General features: G+C 41.6%; 1 protein-coding gene across 2 annotated transcripts in view; it reads left to right on the top strand.

Annotated features, from left to right (window-relative positions):
* Nucleotides 1-5,977: 5,977 nt before the first annotated feature.
* LOC136684309 (sphingosine kinase 1-like) overlaps nt 5,978-13,845 on the top strand; it is a 29,192-nt gene continuing 21,324 nt past the window's right edge. Inside the window, exons 1-2 of one of the 2 annotated variants that reach the window (XM_066659130.1) lie at nt 5,978-6,076; nt 7,000-7,310. In XM_066659130.1, coding sequence (XP_066515227.1) covers nt 5,988-6,076; nt 7,000-7,310 — 400 coding nt within the window. In that variant the 5' untranslated portion in view covers nt 5,978-5,987. Of the gene's footprint in view, nt 6,088-6,999; nt 7,311-13,845 lie in introns of both variants that reach the window. The other variant, XM_066659131.1, reaches the window with a different exon arrangement.

The raw sequence follows: 13,845 nt of genomic DNA, 5'->3' as shown, positions 1-13,845 counted from the left end.
TATACAACACTTACTCTCTCTATTAAACTCCTGCACCCTAGATATTACACTATGTACGGTATACAACACTTACTCTCTCTATTAAACTCCTGCACCCTAGATATTACACTATGTACGGTGTAAAACACTTACTCTCTCTATTAAACTACTGCACCCTAGATATTACACTATGTACCGTATAAAACACTTACTCTCTCTATTAAACTCCTGCACCCTAGATATTACACTATGTACGGTATACAACACTTACTCTCTCTATTAAACTCCTGCACTCTAGATATTACACTATGTACGGTATACAACACTTACTCTCTCTATTAAACTCCTGCACCCTAGATATTACACTATGTACGGTATAAAACACTTACTCTCTCTATTAAACTCCTGCACCCTAGAAATTACACTATGTACGGTATACAACACTTACTCTCTTTATTAAACTCCTGCACCCTAGATATTACACTATGTACTGTATACAACACTTACTCTCTCTATTAAACTACTGCACCCTAGAAATTACACTATGTACGGTATACAACACTTACTCTCTCTATTAAACTCCTGCACCCTAGATATTACACTATGTACGGTATACAACACTTACTCTCTCTATTAACCTCCTGCACCCTAGATATTACACTATGTACGGTGTAAAACACTTACTCTCTCTATTAAACTACTGCACCCTAGATATTACACTATGTACGGTATAAAACACTTACTCTCTCTATTAAACTCCTGCACCCTAGAAATTACACTATGTACGGTATACAACACTTACTCTCTCTATTAAACTCCTGCACCCTAGATATTACACTATGTACGGTATACAACACTTACTCTCTCTATTAAACTACTGCACCCTAGAAATTACACTATGTACGGTATACAACACTTACTCTCTCTATTAAACTCCTGCACCCTAGAAATTACACTGTGTACGGTATACAACACTTACTCTCTCTATTAAACTACTGCACCCTAGAAATTACACTATGTACGGTATAAAACACTTACTCTCTCTATTAAACTACTGCACCCTAGAAATTACACTATGTACGGTATAAAACACTTACTCTCTCTATTAAACTCCTGCACCCTAGAAATTACACTATGTACGGTATACAACACTTACTCTCTCTATTAAACTACTGCACCCTAGAAATTACACTATGTACCGTATAAAACACTTACTCTCTCTATTAAACTACTGCACCGTAGATATTACACTATGTACCATATAAAACACTTACTCTCTCTATTAAACTCCTGCACCGTAGATATTACACTATGTACGGTGTAAAACACTTACTCTCTCTATTAAACTACTGCACCCTAGATATTACACTATGTACGGTATAAAACACTTACTCTCTCTATTAAACTCCTGCACCCTAGATATTACACTATGTACGGTATACAACACTTACTCTCTCTATTAAACTCCTGCACCCTAGATATTACACTATGTACGGTATAAAACACTTACTCTCTCTATTAAACTCCTGCACCCTAGAAATTACACTATGTACGGTATACAACACTTACTCTCTCTATTAAACTCCTGCACCCTAGATATTACACTATGTACGGTATACAACACTTACTCTCTCTATTAAACTACTGCACCCTAGAAATTACACTATGTACGGTATACAACACTTACTCTCTCTATTAAACTCCTGCACCCTAGAAATTACACTGTGTACGGTATACAACACTTACTCTCTCTATTAAACTACTGCACCCTAGAAATTACACTATGTACGGTATAAAACACTTACTCTCTCTATTAAACTACTGCACCCTAGAAATTACACTATGTACGGTATAAAACACTTACTCTCTCTATTAAACTCCTGCACCCTAGAAATTACACTATGTACGGTATACAACACTTACTCTCTCTATTAAACTACTGCACCCTAGAAATTACACTATGTACCGTATAAAACACTTACTCTCTATATTAAACTCCTGCACCGTAGATATTACACTATGTACCATATAAAACACTTACTCTCTCTATTAAACTCCTGCACCCTAGAAATTACACTATGTACGGTATACAACACTTACTCTCTCTATTAAACTCCTGCACCCTAGATATTACACTATGTACGGTATACAACACTTACTCTCTCTATTAAACTACTGCACCCTAGAAATTACACTATGTACTGTATACAACACTTACTCTCTCTATTAAACTACTGCACCCTAGAAATTACACTATGTACGGTATACAACACTTACTCTCTCTATTAAACTCCTGCACCCTAGATATTACACTATGTACGGTATACAACACTTACTCTCTCTATTAAACTACTGCACCCTAGAAATTACACTATGTACGGTATAAAACACTTACTCTCTCTATTAAACTCCTGCACCCTAGATATTACACTATGTACGGTATACAACACTTACTCTCTCTATTAAACTCCTGCACCCTAGATATTACACTATGTACGGTATACAACACTTACTCTCTCTATTAAACTCCTGCACCCTAGAAATTACACTATGTACGGTATACAACACTTACTCTCTCTATTAAACTCCTGCACTCTAGATATTACACTATGTACGGTATAAAACACTTACTCTCTCTATTAAACTCCTGCACCCTAGAAATTACACTATGTACGGTATAAAACACTTACTCTCTCTATTAAACTCCTGCACTCTAGATATTACACTATGTACGGTATAAAACACTTACTCTCTCTATTAAACTCCTGCACCCTAGAAATTACACTATGTACGGTATAAAACACTTACTCTCTCTATTAAACTCCTGCACTCTAGATATTACACTATGTACGGTATAAAACACTTACTCTCTCTATTAAACTCCTGCATATAGAAATTACACTATGTACGGTATAAAACACTTACTCTCTCTATTAAACTCCTGCACCCTAGATATTACACTATGTACGGTATAAAACACTTACTCTCTCTATTAAACTCCTGCACCCTAGATATTACACTATGTACGGTATACAACACTTACTCTCTCTATTAAACTCCTGCACCCTAGAAATTACACTATGTACGGTATAAAACACTTACTCTCTCTATTACACTCCTGCACCCTAGATATTACACTATGTACGGTATAAAACACTTACTCTCTCTATTAAACTACTGCACCCTAGAAATTACACTATGTATGGTATAAAACACTTACTCTCTCTATTAAACTCCTGCACTCTAGATATTACACTATGTACGGTATAAAACACTTACTCTCTCTATTAAACTCCTGCACCCTAGAAATTACACTATGTACGGTATACAACACTTACTCTCTCTATTAAACTCCTGCACCCTAGAAATTACACTATGTACGGTATACAACACTTACTCTCTCTATTAAACTCCTGCACCCTAGATATTACACTATGTACGGTATAAAACACTTACTCTCTCTATTAAACTCCTGCACCCTAGATATTACACTATGTACGGTATACAACACTTACTCTCTCTATTAAACTCCTGCACCCTAGAAATTACACTATGTACGGTATAAAACACTTACTCTCTCTATTAAACTCCTGCACTCTAGATATTACACTATGTACGGTATACAACACTTACTCTCTCTATTAAACTCCTGCACCCTAGAAATTACACTATGTACGGTATACAACACTTACTCTCTCTATTAAACTCCTGCACCCTAGAAATTACACTATGTACGGTATACAACACTTACTCTCTCTATTAAACTCCTGCACCCTAGATATTACACTATGTACGGTATAAAACACTTACTCTCTCTATTAAACTCCTGCACCCTAGATATTACACTATGTACGGTATACAACACTTACTCTCTCTATTAAACTCCTGCACCCTAGAAATTACACTATGTACGGTATAAAACACTTACTCTCTCTATTAAACTCCTGCACTCTAGATATTACACTATGTACGGTATACAACACTTACTCTCTCTATTAAACTACTGCACCCTAGAAATTACACTATGTATGGTATAAAACACTTACTCTCTCTATTAAACTCCTGCACTCTAGATATTACACTATGTACGGTATAAAACACTTACTCTCTCTATTAAACTCCTGCACCCTAGATATTACACTATGTACGGTATAAAACACTTACTCTCTCTATTAAACTCCTGCACCCTAGAAATTACACTATGTACGGTATACAACACTTACTCTCTCTATTAAACTCCTGCACCCTAGATATTACACTATGTACGGTATACAACACTTACTCTCTCTATTAAACTCCTGCACCCTAGAAATTACACTATGTACGGTATAAAACACTTACTCTCTCTATTAAACTCCTGCACTCTAGATATTACACTATGTACGGTATAAAACACTTACTCTCTCTATTAAACTCCTGCACCCTAGATATTACACTATGTACGGTATACAACACTTACTCTCTCTATTAAACTCCTGCACCCTAGAAATTACACTATGTACGGTATAAAACACTTACTCTCTCTATTAAACTCCTGCACTCTAGATATTACACTATGTACGGTATAAAACACTTACTCTCTCTATTAAACTCCTGCACCCTAGATATTACACTATGTACGGTATACAACACTTACTCTCTCTATTAAACTCCTGCACCCTAGAAATTACACTATGTACGGTATAAAACACTTACTCTCTCTATTAAACTCCTGCACTCTAGATATTACACTATGTACGGTATAAAACACTTACTCTCTCTATTAAACTCCTGCACCCTAGAAATTACACTATGTACGGTATAAAACACTTACTCTCTCTATTAAACTCCTGCACTCTAGATATTACACTATGTACGGTATAAAACACTTACTCTCTCTATTAAACTCCTGCACCCTAGAAATTACACTATGTACGGTATAAAACACTTACTCTCTCTATTAAACTCCTGCACCCTAGATATTACACTATGTACGGTATAAAACACTTACTCTCTCTATTAAACTCCTGCACCCTAGATATTACACTATGTACGGTATACAACACTTACTCTCTCTATTAAACTCCTGCACCCTAGAAATTACACTATGTACGGTATAAAACACTTACTCTCTCTATTACACTCCTGCACCCTAGATATTACACTATGTACGGTATAAAACACTTACTCTCTCTATTAAACTACTGCACCCTAGAAATTACACTATGTATGGTATAAAACACTTACTCTCTCTATTAAACTCCTGCACTCTAGATATTACACTATGTACGGTATAAAACACTTACTCTCTCTATTAAACTCCTGCACCCTAGAAATTACACTATGTACGGTATACAACACTTACTCTCTCTATTAAACTCCTGCACCCTAGAAATTACACTATGTGAATTGTAAAACACGTATTTCCTAGCAGTATGTGACGTTTAAAAGCCCTGCACCCTTGTAAGGTATATAACCTTTATATAAGTAAACCTTTAATACACTTATAAACCTTTACGCCCTATACATAGTACGTTTTGTCCGTTATAAGGCCCCTGCTCCCTATTTAGTGCACAGTGTGACCCATAAGACTCCCTATATAGTGCACTTGGTCTGTCGCGATTTATACTTATCAAACTTCCCTACACCCTCCAGGCAGCAGGTGTTTGCTGTTGTAGTCATTAAAATGTCGCCCAGCAGGGGTCGCCAGGGATGTGTTTACTCCACGTGGAAAACTTTTCTACCGCATCTCTCTCTCTCTCTCTCTCTCCCTCTCTCTCTCTCTCTCTCTCTCTCTCTATCACACACACACACACACTCTCTCACCCTCTGTCTCTTTCTCACTCCCTCTCTCTCTCTCTCTCTCTCCCTCTCTCTCTCTCTCTCTCTCTCTATCACACACACACACACACTCTCTCACCCTCTGTCTCTTTCTCACTCCCTCTCTCTCTCTCTCTCTCTCTCTCTCTCTCTCAACACTCAAAGCCAGTCGTCCTTCCTCGTCTCTGTCACTCGCTCGCGCCGCCGGGATGGGGGAGCCGCTCTCGTGCGGAGAGTTCTCGGTGAACGGGCACTCGTGCGCTGTGTGTCTCACGGAGCGCGAGCTCACGGTCCGCAGGTGAGACTCAGGTTGACCCTTCATTCTCCTTTTCGCTCGAATTTACCGTTCCACCTTAAATGGCACGTAGTGACAGTGTAGATGCTTCTTCATCACACTTTTACGTTCCACCTTAAATGGTAGCGCGGTAATGTTCTGACATCTTATTGGCCAGTTTCTCTTTCAAATTTCCGTTTTACCTTAAATGTAGCGTTAGATATATTTAGGCTTCTTTTTTGAGATGTTTCTTCCGCCTTAAATGGTGCTACTTATAGAGGCTTGTGATATCACCAAGTACTTTAATGCTTCACTATATGTTTCATGGTTTATGTATTTTTCTGATCAGTTTTTAAAGACAATATTTTACAAAACTCACTTCCTGAAGAAAACGTGGTTGCTAGGTTTTGTTTAAAAAGTTGCTATGGTAATTCCAAGTGGTTGCTATGGCATTTCAGGTGTCCCATTTATTGCTGCGGTGTTGATAAATGTCTGCTTTGCTGTTGTTAATGTGTCATTGTGGTTATTATTGTATCCCAGCGGGTCGCTATAGCTGTTGCTAAGGTATTTCAAGTGGTTGCTAAGGTGTCTCAGGTAGTTGCTATGGTATTTCAGGTGGCTCCTACAGTGTTGCTAAGTGGGCACTGTAGTTGAGAACGATTCACCACCCAAATGCTTCCTTTTCTGAGGTGACCCTGACTTTTGAAGAACAGGATGGGGCTTTTAAAAAGTATGCAGAGCAACAGCTGGACTACAATTTGTAAGTGAGGAACTAATAAAATGCTCCTGTGTGGTCAATAGAGCTGAGAAAATGGACAATGAGTGAATAAGCAAGTCATAATAGGGTGTTACATTCTGCTACAAGAACCAGACTGTAACTGCTGCACTATTTAAGGTGGAATGAAGAAATACAAGTTAAAAACTAACTTCAGCTTCAACATCCTCAGGCTGGTTGGCGGGAAACCAACAGTCGTCAGCCTCGCGGACTGCCTGGGGGCCCGTGCGCACCGGAAGCAGGATGCAGATGATGCTGGAGGTGATGATGACAGCGATGAAGGTGATGACGGCACAAGCTCGAGTGCTTTCTTCTCCGTGTATCTGTACCCACTGAGGCAGCGCCGCTGGGGGGGATTCGCACGCCGCCGTGTGCTCCAGCAGTTCCACGTGAGCGGAGATCCGCGTGAGGGCTTGCAGGAGGCCAGGAGGTGGGCACGTGCTATAAGGGAAACGTCCGCACGCATCCGGCATCACACAACAGGTGAGCGCACTGCTAATGCAACACACGTTCCTACCCTCTGCCAAAAGTTACATAGTGCAGTTTCTGCAGTGCATTGTGTGGAGCAGCAATAACAGAGGCTCTGTTCTCCCTGTTACAGTGCTGGGTGCCTTTTATATCCCTCTAGCCCACACTTGGCATTGAACATTGCGTGATAGGCTCATGTGCAGCTACTCCTTTCCGTTTTGATTGAGTCTACAGTAGGTGCACCTTAAAGGCGTTGAGGAGTCAGTCATTCTAAAGTGAAGGGCTGAAAAACCTGGTTTACCCAGTACAGCAGGTGCATCATTGTGAGTGTACCCTCACACCTCTTTATCTTCTTCCATTATAGAGCATTAAAGTAGTGTTATATATCATGGGCCCTTCTGCATTGAACTCCACCTTAAAAATCTCTAGAGAGAAACAGGAGAGTAAATAAGAGGCATTAAGTGGAGCGTGTGAACAAAGCGCATTGGACTTGCTGCTGAAACCTAATATCACTGATGATCTCTGTCTCTGAGTCTTGTTTTTGTTTTGCTGGCAGCTGCAGGTTTTGTGTTCTGAACCCAAAGCAGTGGTAACCGAAACATCCAACACACCTGAGCCAACTAGGTCCTGTTGAAAGAGATTAATGAACTAAATTAGATGCAGTGGACTGGAACTGGGTCTAAACCAAAGGTCAGCGACCGTCCTCCTGGACACCAGCCGTCCTCCAGAGCCCTGACGTATAGGATCCAACAACCTATAAATGAACAGAGACTAATAGGATGAGGGTTTTAACTGGAGTTGTATGTGAACAGTATGTGGATGAACTCTAAGAGGTATTCCCTAAGGCAGGAGTTCTAAGTTTAGCCCGATAACTTAAGCCCAAAATCGAGCCTGCCTTTTTGACCTACTTTGTGGAATAAAATCACAGCATGAACAATTCAAAACAGAAAAAAGACACCTGTGCTGTGGCCAAATCTGAGCCTTATTCGCTATAGAGTGGACTATTTAGGGTTTCCCTATTTTTTAGCTTTGGAAAAACAGTCAACAATTTCATTGCACGCAGGGTTCACCCAAAAATCGATCTGAAATCATTCACCACCCTCCTGAATTCAGTCCCTGTGCAGTGTATAGTGAGTAATGTAGGGAATAATGAGTAGGGAGACAGTGTAGGTGTGGATTCAGATTGTTTACAGTGGTGACTAAATGGAACCAGACGTCGGAACTCTGAAAGCTCCCATTCAGAATGTCGTTGCATGAAATGGTTCCATATTAATGCATTAACTCATGGCACAGTGGTACATGCAGCACACTGTAATAGTATATAGTCACACTCATACGAGCACAATGCACACACACTAACATCCCACAACCATGTCATTGTTGGGGTGAAATATGAAGAGCAATAGATGGTCTACAGTCTGTAACTGTAGAACTACACAGGGCTGAATTATCAATAGGTAAATGCTCATGCTCTTTGTTAAAACTGGGTTACGATCTTCGCAGCTTTGTGGCAGATGTGTGATGAGAGGGCATGCGGTTTGCACAACTGCTGAACTCAAAAAGTGATAACGCACGCAGCTAAATGCCCAGCCTTTTCTCGGCTGAATCACACTGCACAGCAAATGTACTTTTGACAAACGTCTCACAAACCAAGCCTTAAAAAGCAGTTTCCTTCACGTCTTCAGCGGTTGGTTCCATCGTTTAGGAATTGTGCAATATCCTACTGAGCAGGGAAGGCTTGATCTAAGCCCTAAACCACTGTATTGTGTGATTAGGATTTGGCTGGTGTCTAGTCTGTGCTCTTCTGGGTCACAGAAGGACAAGGATAGTCCTGCTCTGATCTGCCTCTCAGTAACCGCACTGACTCTCAATAATGTACAGGCTCAGTTTCTTCTGAAATGAGGGGCGTTATTTACTGCAGTAACATCCTTTACTCTTCAGACAAGGTTTTGTAATGGATGTTGCACCATTTACTGTGTGGCTTGTTAAACATTAGTGAGTTCAGGTACTGATTTTGCTCGTCACAGAGGAACAGGAGACATTCATCAATGCAGGTGGGGGGTCTGTTGTTCATTGAGTGTGGTGACATTGTGCCCACTCTCTGTCCACAGCTCTTAGTTGGACCACTCAGAAGCAACTAAACACTCATGTGTTGTGACATCACAACCATGGCCCCGTGGTAGTTTGTCATTACTCAAGCCTCAAGCCACAAAACGAGGATGTGGTCCTGGATGTCCCTGCAGTGTGGAGTCTGCGTTCCTGTGCCTTTGTTCTTAGAGCTCTGACGTAAGGCTGGTTTTACTGTGTTTCTGATCCACGTAGACGACGCTGAGGCACGCTGACCATCCGAGAGCGGCGAGGCCACACCACACACTGACCACACGGCGATGACTTCGGCGCTGATCACATTTTTCCTTTTCCATATTTATTTTTGTATGTGTTCCCTTTTGTATACATTCAGTAAAGCACCGTTGCTGGTGTGTTTATGTACAAAAATAAATACGTCTGCTTCAAACAACGCAACGACGACTCCCCACACACTGCCGCGCTTCCTATACGTTGAGGGCTTTTGGACAGAAGGCTCCATCTGTGTCTGTATTTGTTCCTTAAAGTTACAGCTTCAAAATTATGTCCTTGTTATTCTGGGCTCAGCACTGCAGAAACTGCACTATGTAACCTTTTGAAGGAGGGTAGGAAAGCTTAAACTCCCCACTCCACCCTGATTTCAGGACAGTGCTGTTAATGTGTATAAGACACTGTAGGGGGAGCCCATGAGCAAAAATACCGCATTTGACCTAGTTTTCCTTTAAGTCTCTTGCTCAACCCCCCTTATGCCTTTTACACAGAGGACGGCTGTCGCCTTCTTGGGCACTTGGGCTTCAGCTTGATAGTTTCAAAGGAACAAAGCGTGAACATTCATTAACTTCATTAAAAGGATTAGTGATGTCAGGTTTATCACGTTAAAGATTGTGCTTCTCTACGAATAATCGAAAATTCTAGTAATTAAATGGTAAAACAACATTACGTTTTCCCCCTGTGACTAGTTAATGTTTAAAATAATCAAGGTGGGTTTAAGCTCAGAAAAATTTCTGAAATGTAGTGGTGCACATGGGAATCCTTCGCTGTATGACACTGGTTTTTAGAGCAGGAAAGCCCAGATTTGCCCCAGGAGCCCTGACCTGAGTTCAGTTTCAGCCTTTACGAGACTGTATACCCTTAATCTCCGGAAGACTGAGATTAGCGGGATCAGTGAAGCTGGATTAGAGCTGGTGTGAAATGTGGCAGGGCAGGTATAGAGCAGGTGTGGCATGAGGAGACATGGTAATGGAATTATTGACCTTAGTGTGACCTGTGGGTTTTATTAATCTCATCATTAAATACATCTATTAATCACTAAACCTTTTAATGGTTCCCTGTGGGAAAGGTGCGTTATGGAACAGTAGTTTGGGGTGTTTGATGATGGAATGCTTTGATAGAGGAACCTACAGACTCACGTTTCTTTACGGTGGGGGTGAAGGGAACCAGGCGTCTGCGGTGCAGACGTACACAGTGTAGAGGACTGGTTTACTCTGGTGACCGAAGGATATATCTTTTATATTGAGCATTAAACGCCATGTATCCCGTGTTCCCAAACGTTTGTGGACACCCTTGTAACGAGTGGAATTGTCTACTTTAAAGTGCTCATCTGCAGAAGGTGCATTCTCCATAGAAAAAGCAGCTGTGTGTGAACCTAGGGTGAGCGAGGCCTAAAGCCAAGAGTGTGCCAGAGAGGTCTAAAGCCCCAGGGAGTGATTAAAACTGTGTTCAGTAGGTGTTTGAAGTCTACGACTAATCCTCTAGCGTCACTCCCTGACCTCACTATTTCTCAGGGTTAGACTGCATGCCATCAAATGCACACAGAAATGTTCCAACGTCTAGTCCAAATCCTTCCCAGAAAAGCAAAAGCAGGGGGTCGCAGTCCTGATGTTTGATGCTGTGTAGCTGCAGTGTTTTTGTGTGTGTGTGTGTGTAGCGTTTGGTGCAGGAGTTAAGTTTGGACTATGTTTACGAGCGAGACGTGGAGGATGAAAGCTTTGGTGGTTTGTTAGACTTTGCTTTACTTCTTTAGGACTAACCTCTGCTCCGGTTTAAATAAGAAACGAGGGACTGCCAGGGAGACGGTGGAAATAAGACGGATATTTTCATCGTTATGAAAGTGTTGTGGTATTTTTATCCGTCGCAACACTGTAGTCTTTCATTCATGAAACTGGAGCCGGGAGATAAGTGTTCGGCGCTAGCCTCAGTGTTGGAATTAGCTGTTCTCTCTCTCTCTGCTGTAAACACACTGAGATCCGCAGTCGGAATCACAGCTCGGTGGGTAAGGGATCGTGTTTCTCCTCAGAGCTTGTTGAAGCTGCGCTCTGTGGAACACATGCCTTTTTAGATTTTATATCTACAATAAAGTTTTTGTTCACGGAGGGTAGCAGTCCCTGCAGATGTGTGTATGGTGGGGTGGGGTGGGGTGGGGAAGACTAGTATTACAAATAAACTCTATTTAACACACTTATACAGCTCTGTATTCTCGGCTGTAACTGCAGGAGTCTGTTATGTTGCTACACTGCGTAGCTCCCCTCTTAAACATTACATTAAACTGATCTACAGTTTGTAGGTCCACAAAACAGAGAGAGAGAGTGTGTGTGTGTGTGTGTGTGTGTGCCAGGAATATATCATCAGCTTCTTTCAACCAAATCCTATCTACACACTCACATTGTGGGCACTTAGCATTTGGCTTATTTTTAAGGGTAAGGCTTAGGGTTACGTTTAAGGTCAAGGTACGGCTCTGGGGTGGTTTCCCAGACAGGGATTAAGCTTAGCTCTGGACTTTATCCTTCTTTCAATGTTAAACTTAGTGTAAGAATTAAACTAAGGTTAGTTTTGGAGTTAGACTTAACCCCAACTCTGAAACTAGTTTTGGAGTCGGGGTTAAGTCTAAGGCTAGTTTTGGAGTCTGGGGCTAGGTCTAAGGCTAGTTTTGGAGTCGGGGGCTAGGTCTAAGGTTAGTTTTGGAGTCTGGGGCTAGGTCTAAGGCTAGTTTTGGAGTCGGGGGCTAGGTCTAAGGTTAGCTTTGGAGTCGGGGGCTAGGTCTAAGGTTAGGGTCACAGTTACTTTAGGATAAGTTGAGGGTAAATCAGAAATTGAAATGAAGTCTATGTAATGTCCCCACAATGCATGAAAACAGACCTGTGTGTGTGTGTTAGTGTGTTTGTTTTGCTGCGTCTCTGTGGACACCTTTACATAGAAACAGCAAACAGGTCAAACACAGGCAGGCTGTCATTAAGAAGAATTGTTATTAATACACACACACACACACACACACACACACAAACAAACACACGTAGTTTGTCCAACATTCACCCAGCCTTGCTGCTGTAACAGCCTCTAATCTCTCGGGGAGACTTTACACCTGATGTTAGATCATTGCTGTGAGCATTTGATTGCATTCAGCCACAAACATCAGTGATGTCATGTGCTGGTGGTGGATGATTAGCTCTGGATCACAAACACAGCTGCAGCTCTTCCCAAAGGAGCACCCTCAGTGCAGGCCTCCTGCTCCACAGCTGAATGCTAGGGGGCTTATACCTTTTATAATTACGTGTGGCTAGAAGTGTGTAACAGATGTTTGAACCCATTGAGTGCTCCTGGGTTCTTAAGGCTGTTTAAGTTACTTAACATTTACTATTTAATTTAAAGCAGAGTCACTCCAGATTTCACGGAGTGTCCGTTTTTAAGATAAAATGGGGGTCACTGCTCAAATAAACCTACTGCAACATCAGCTCACATCATCCCATTAGTCCAGGGCTTTTAATACCACTGCTTCACAGCACAGAGCCTTATCAGTGAGTTTCAGACACGTGACCCTGTGACTCCTCACCTCCGTCCTCCTGAGGTCCGACTGGAGCCACACCAGAGCAGAGAGGGGTCCTTACGAGGAAATGACACTTGTGAAACTGCTCAGTTGAGAAACCTCAGAGCTGAGATCAAACCGAAATGGAGAGAGTAGCTGAGCCCCAGTTTTCAACAGACACAGCTTCAATGAGCTACTGCCTCTGACTCTACATCTACAAGGTGGACCAACGAGGGAGGAGTGTCTCACAGAGTGGACAGAGAGTGGACACAGGGTTTAAAAACTCCAGCAGCTGCAGTGTCTGATCCACATCACTCATCCATGTCACATACCTGCTCTGTGAGGGTCCTGTGGGGGTCCCGAACCATTGGGGAACAGGGTGAAAGAGCCAATAAAGATGCAGGTCTGAATTTGTAGAACTATATAGTGCTGCTGTATGGTCAGGGGAAATGAGGAGGTGGTTTTAATGTTATGGCTGGTTGCTGTGTAGTTGAGGTGTTGGTGTGTTTTTATGTGTAAAGGAATCTGGGGCATGAGTAGGACTGATGAGCAGTTTGGTTCAGAGCAGATTGTCTCCTCTTGAAGATGAAGATCAGTTTGTAGTGGGAATGTTGTCCGTGTGAAGAGCTGGACTCTGGGAATCTCACAGTTTCCTCGGTGTATTAT

This window comes from Hoplias malabaricus, unplaced genomic scaffold (genome assembly GCF_029633855.1).
Source record: "Hoplias malabaricus isolate fHopMal1 unplaced genomic scaffold, fHopMal1.hap1 scaffold_55, whole genome shotgun sequence".
Classification (NCBI taxonomy): Eukaryota; Metazoa; Chordata; class Actinopteri; order Characiformes; family Erythrinidae; genus Hoplias; species Hoplias malabaricus.
The sequence above is the reverse complement of the archived record's forward strand: the minus strand, read 5'-3'. Positions and strand labels throughout refer to the sequence as shown.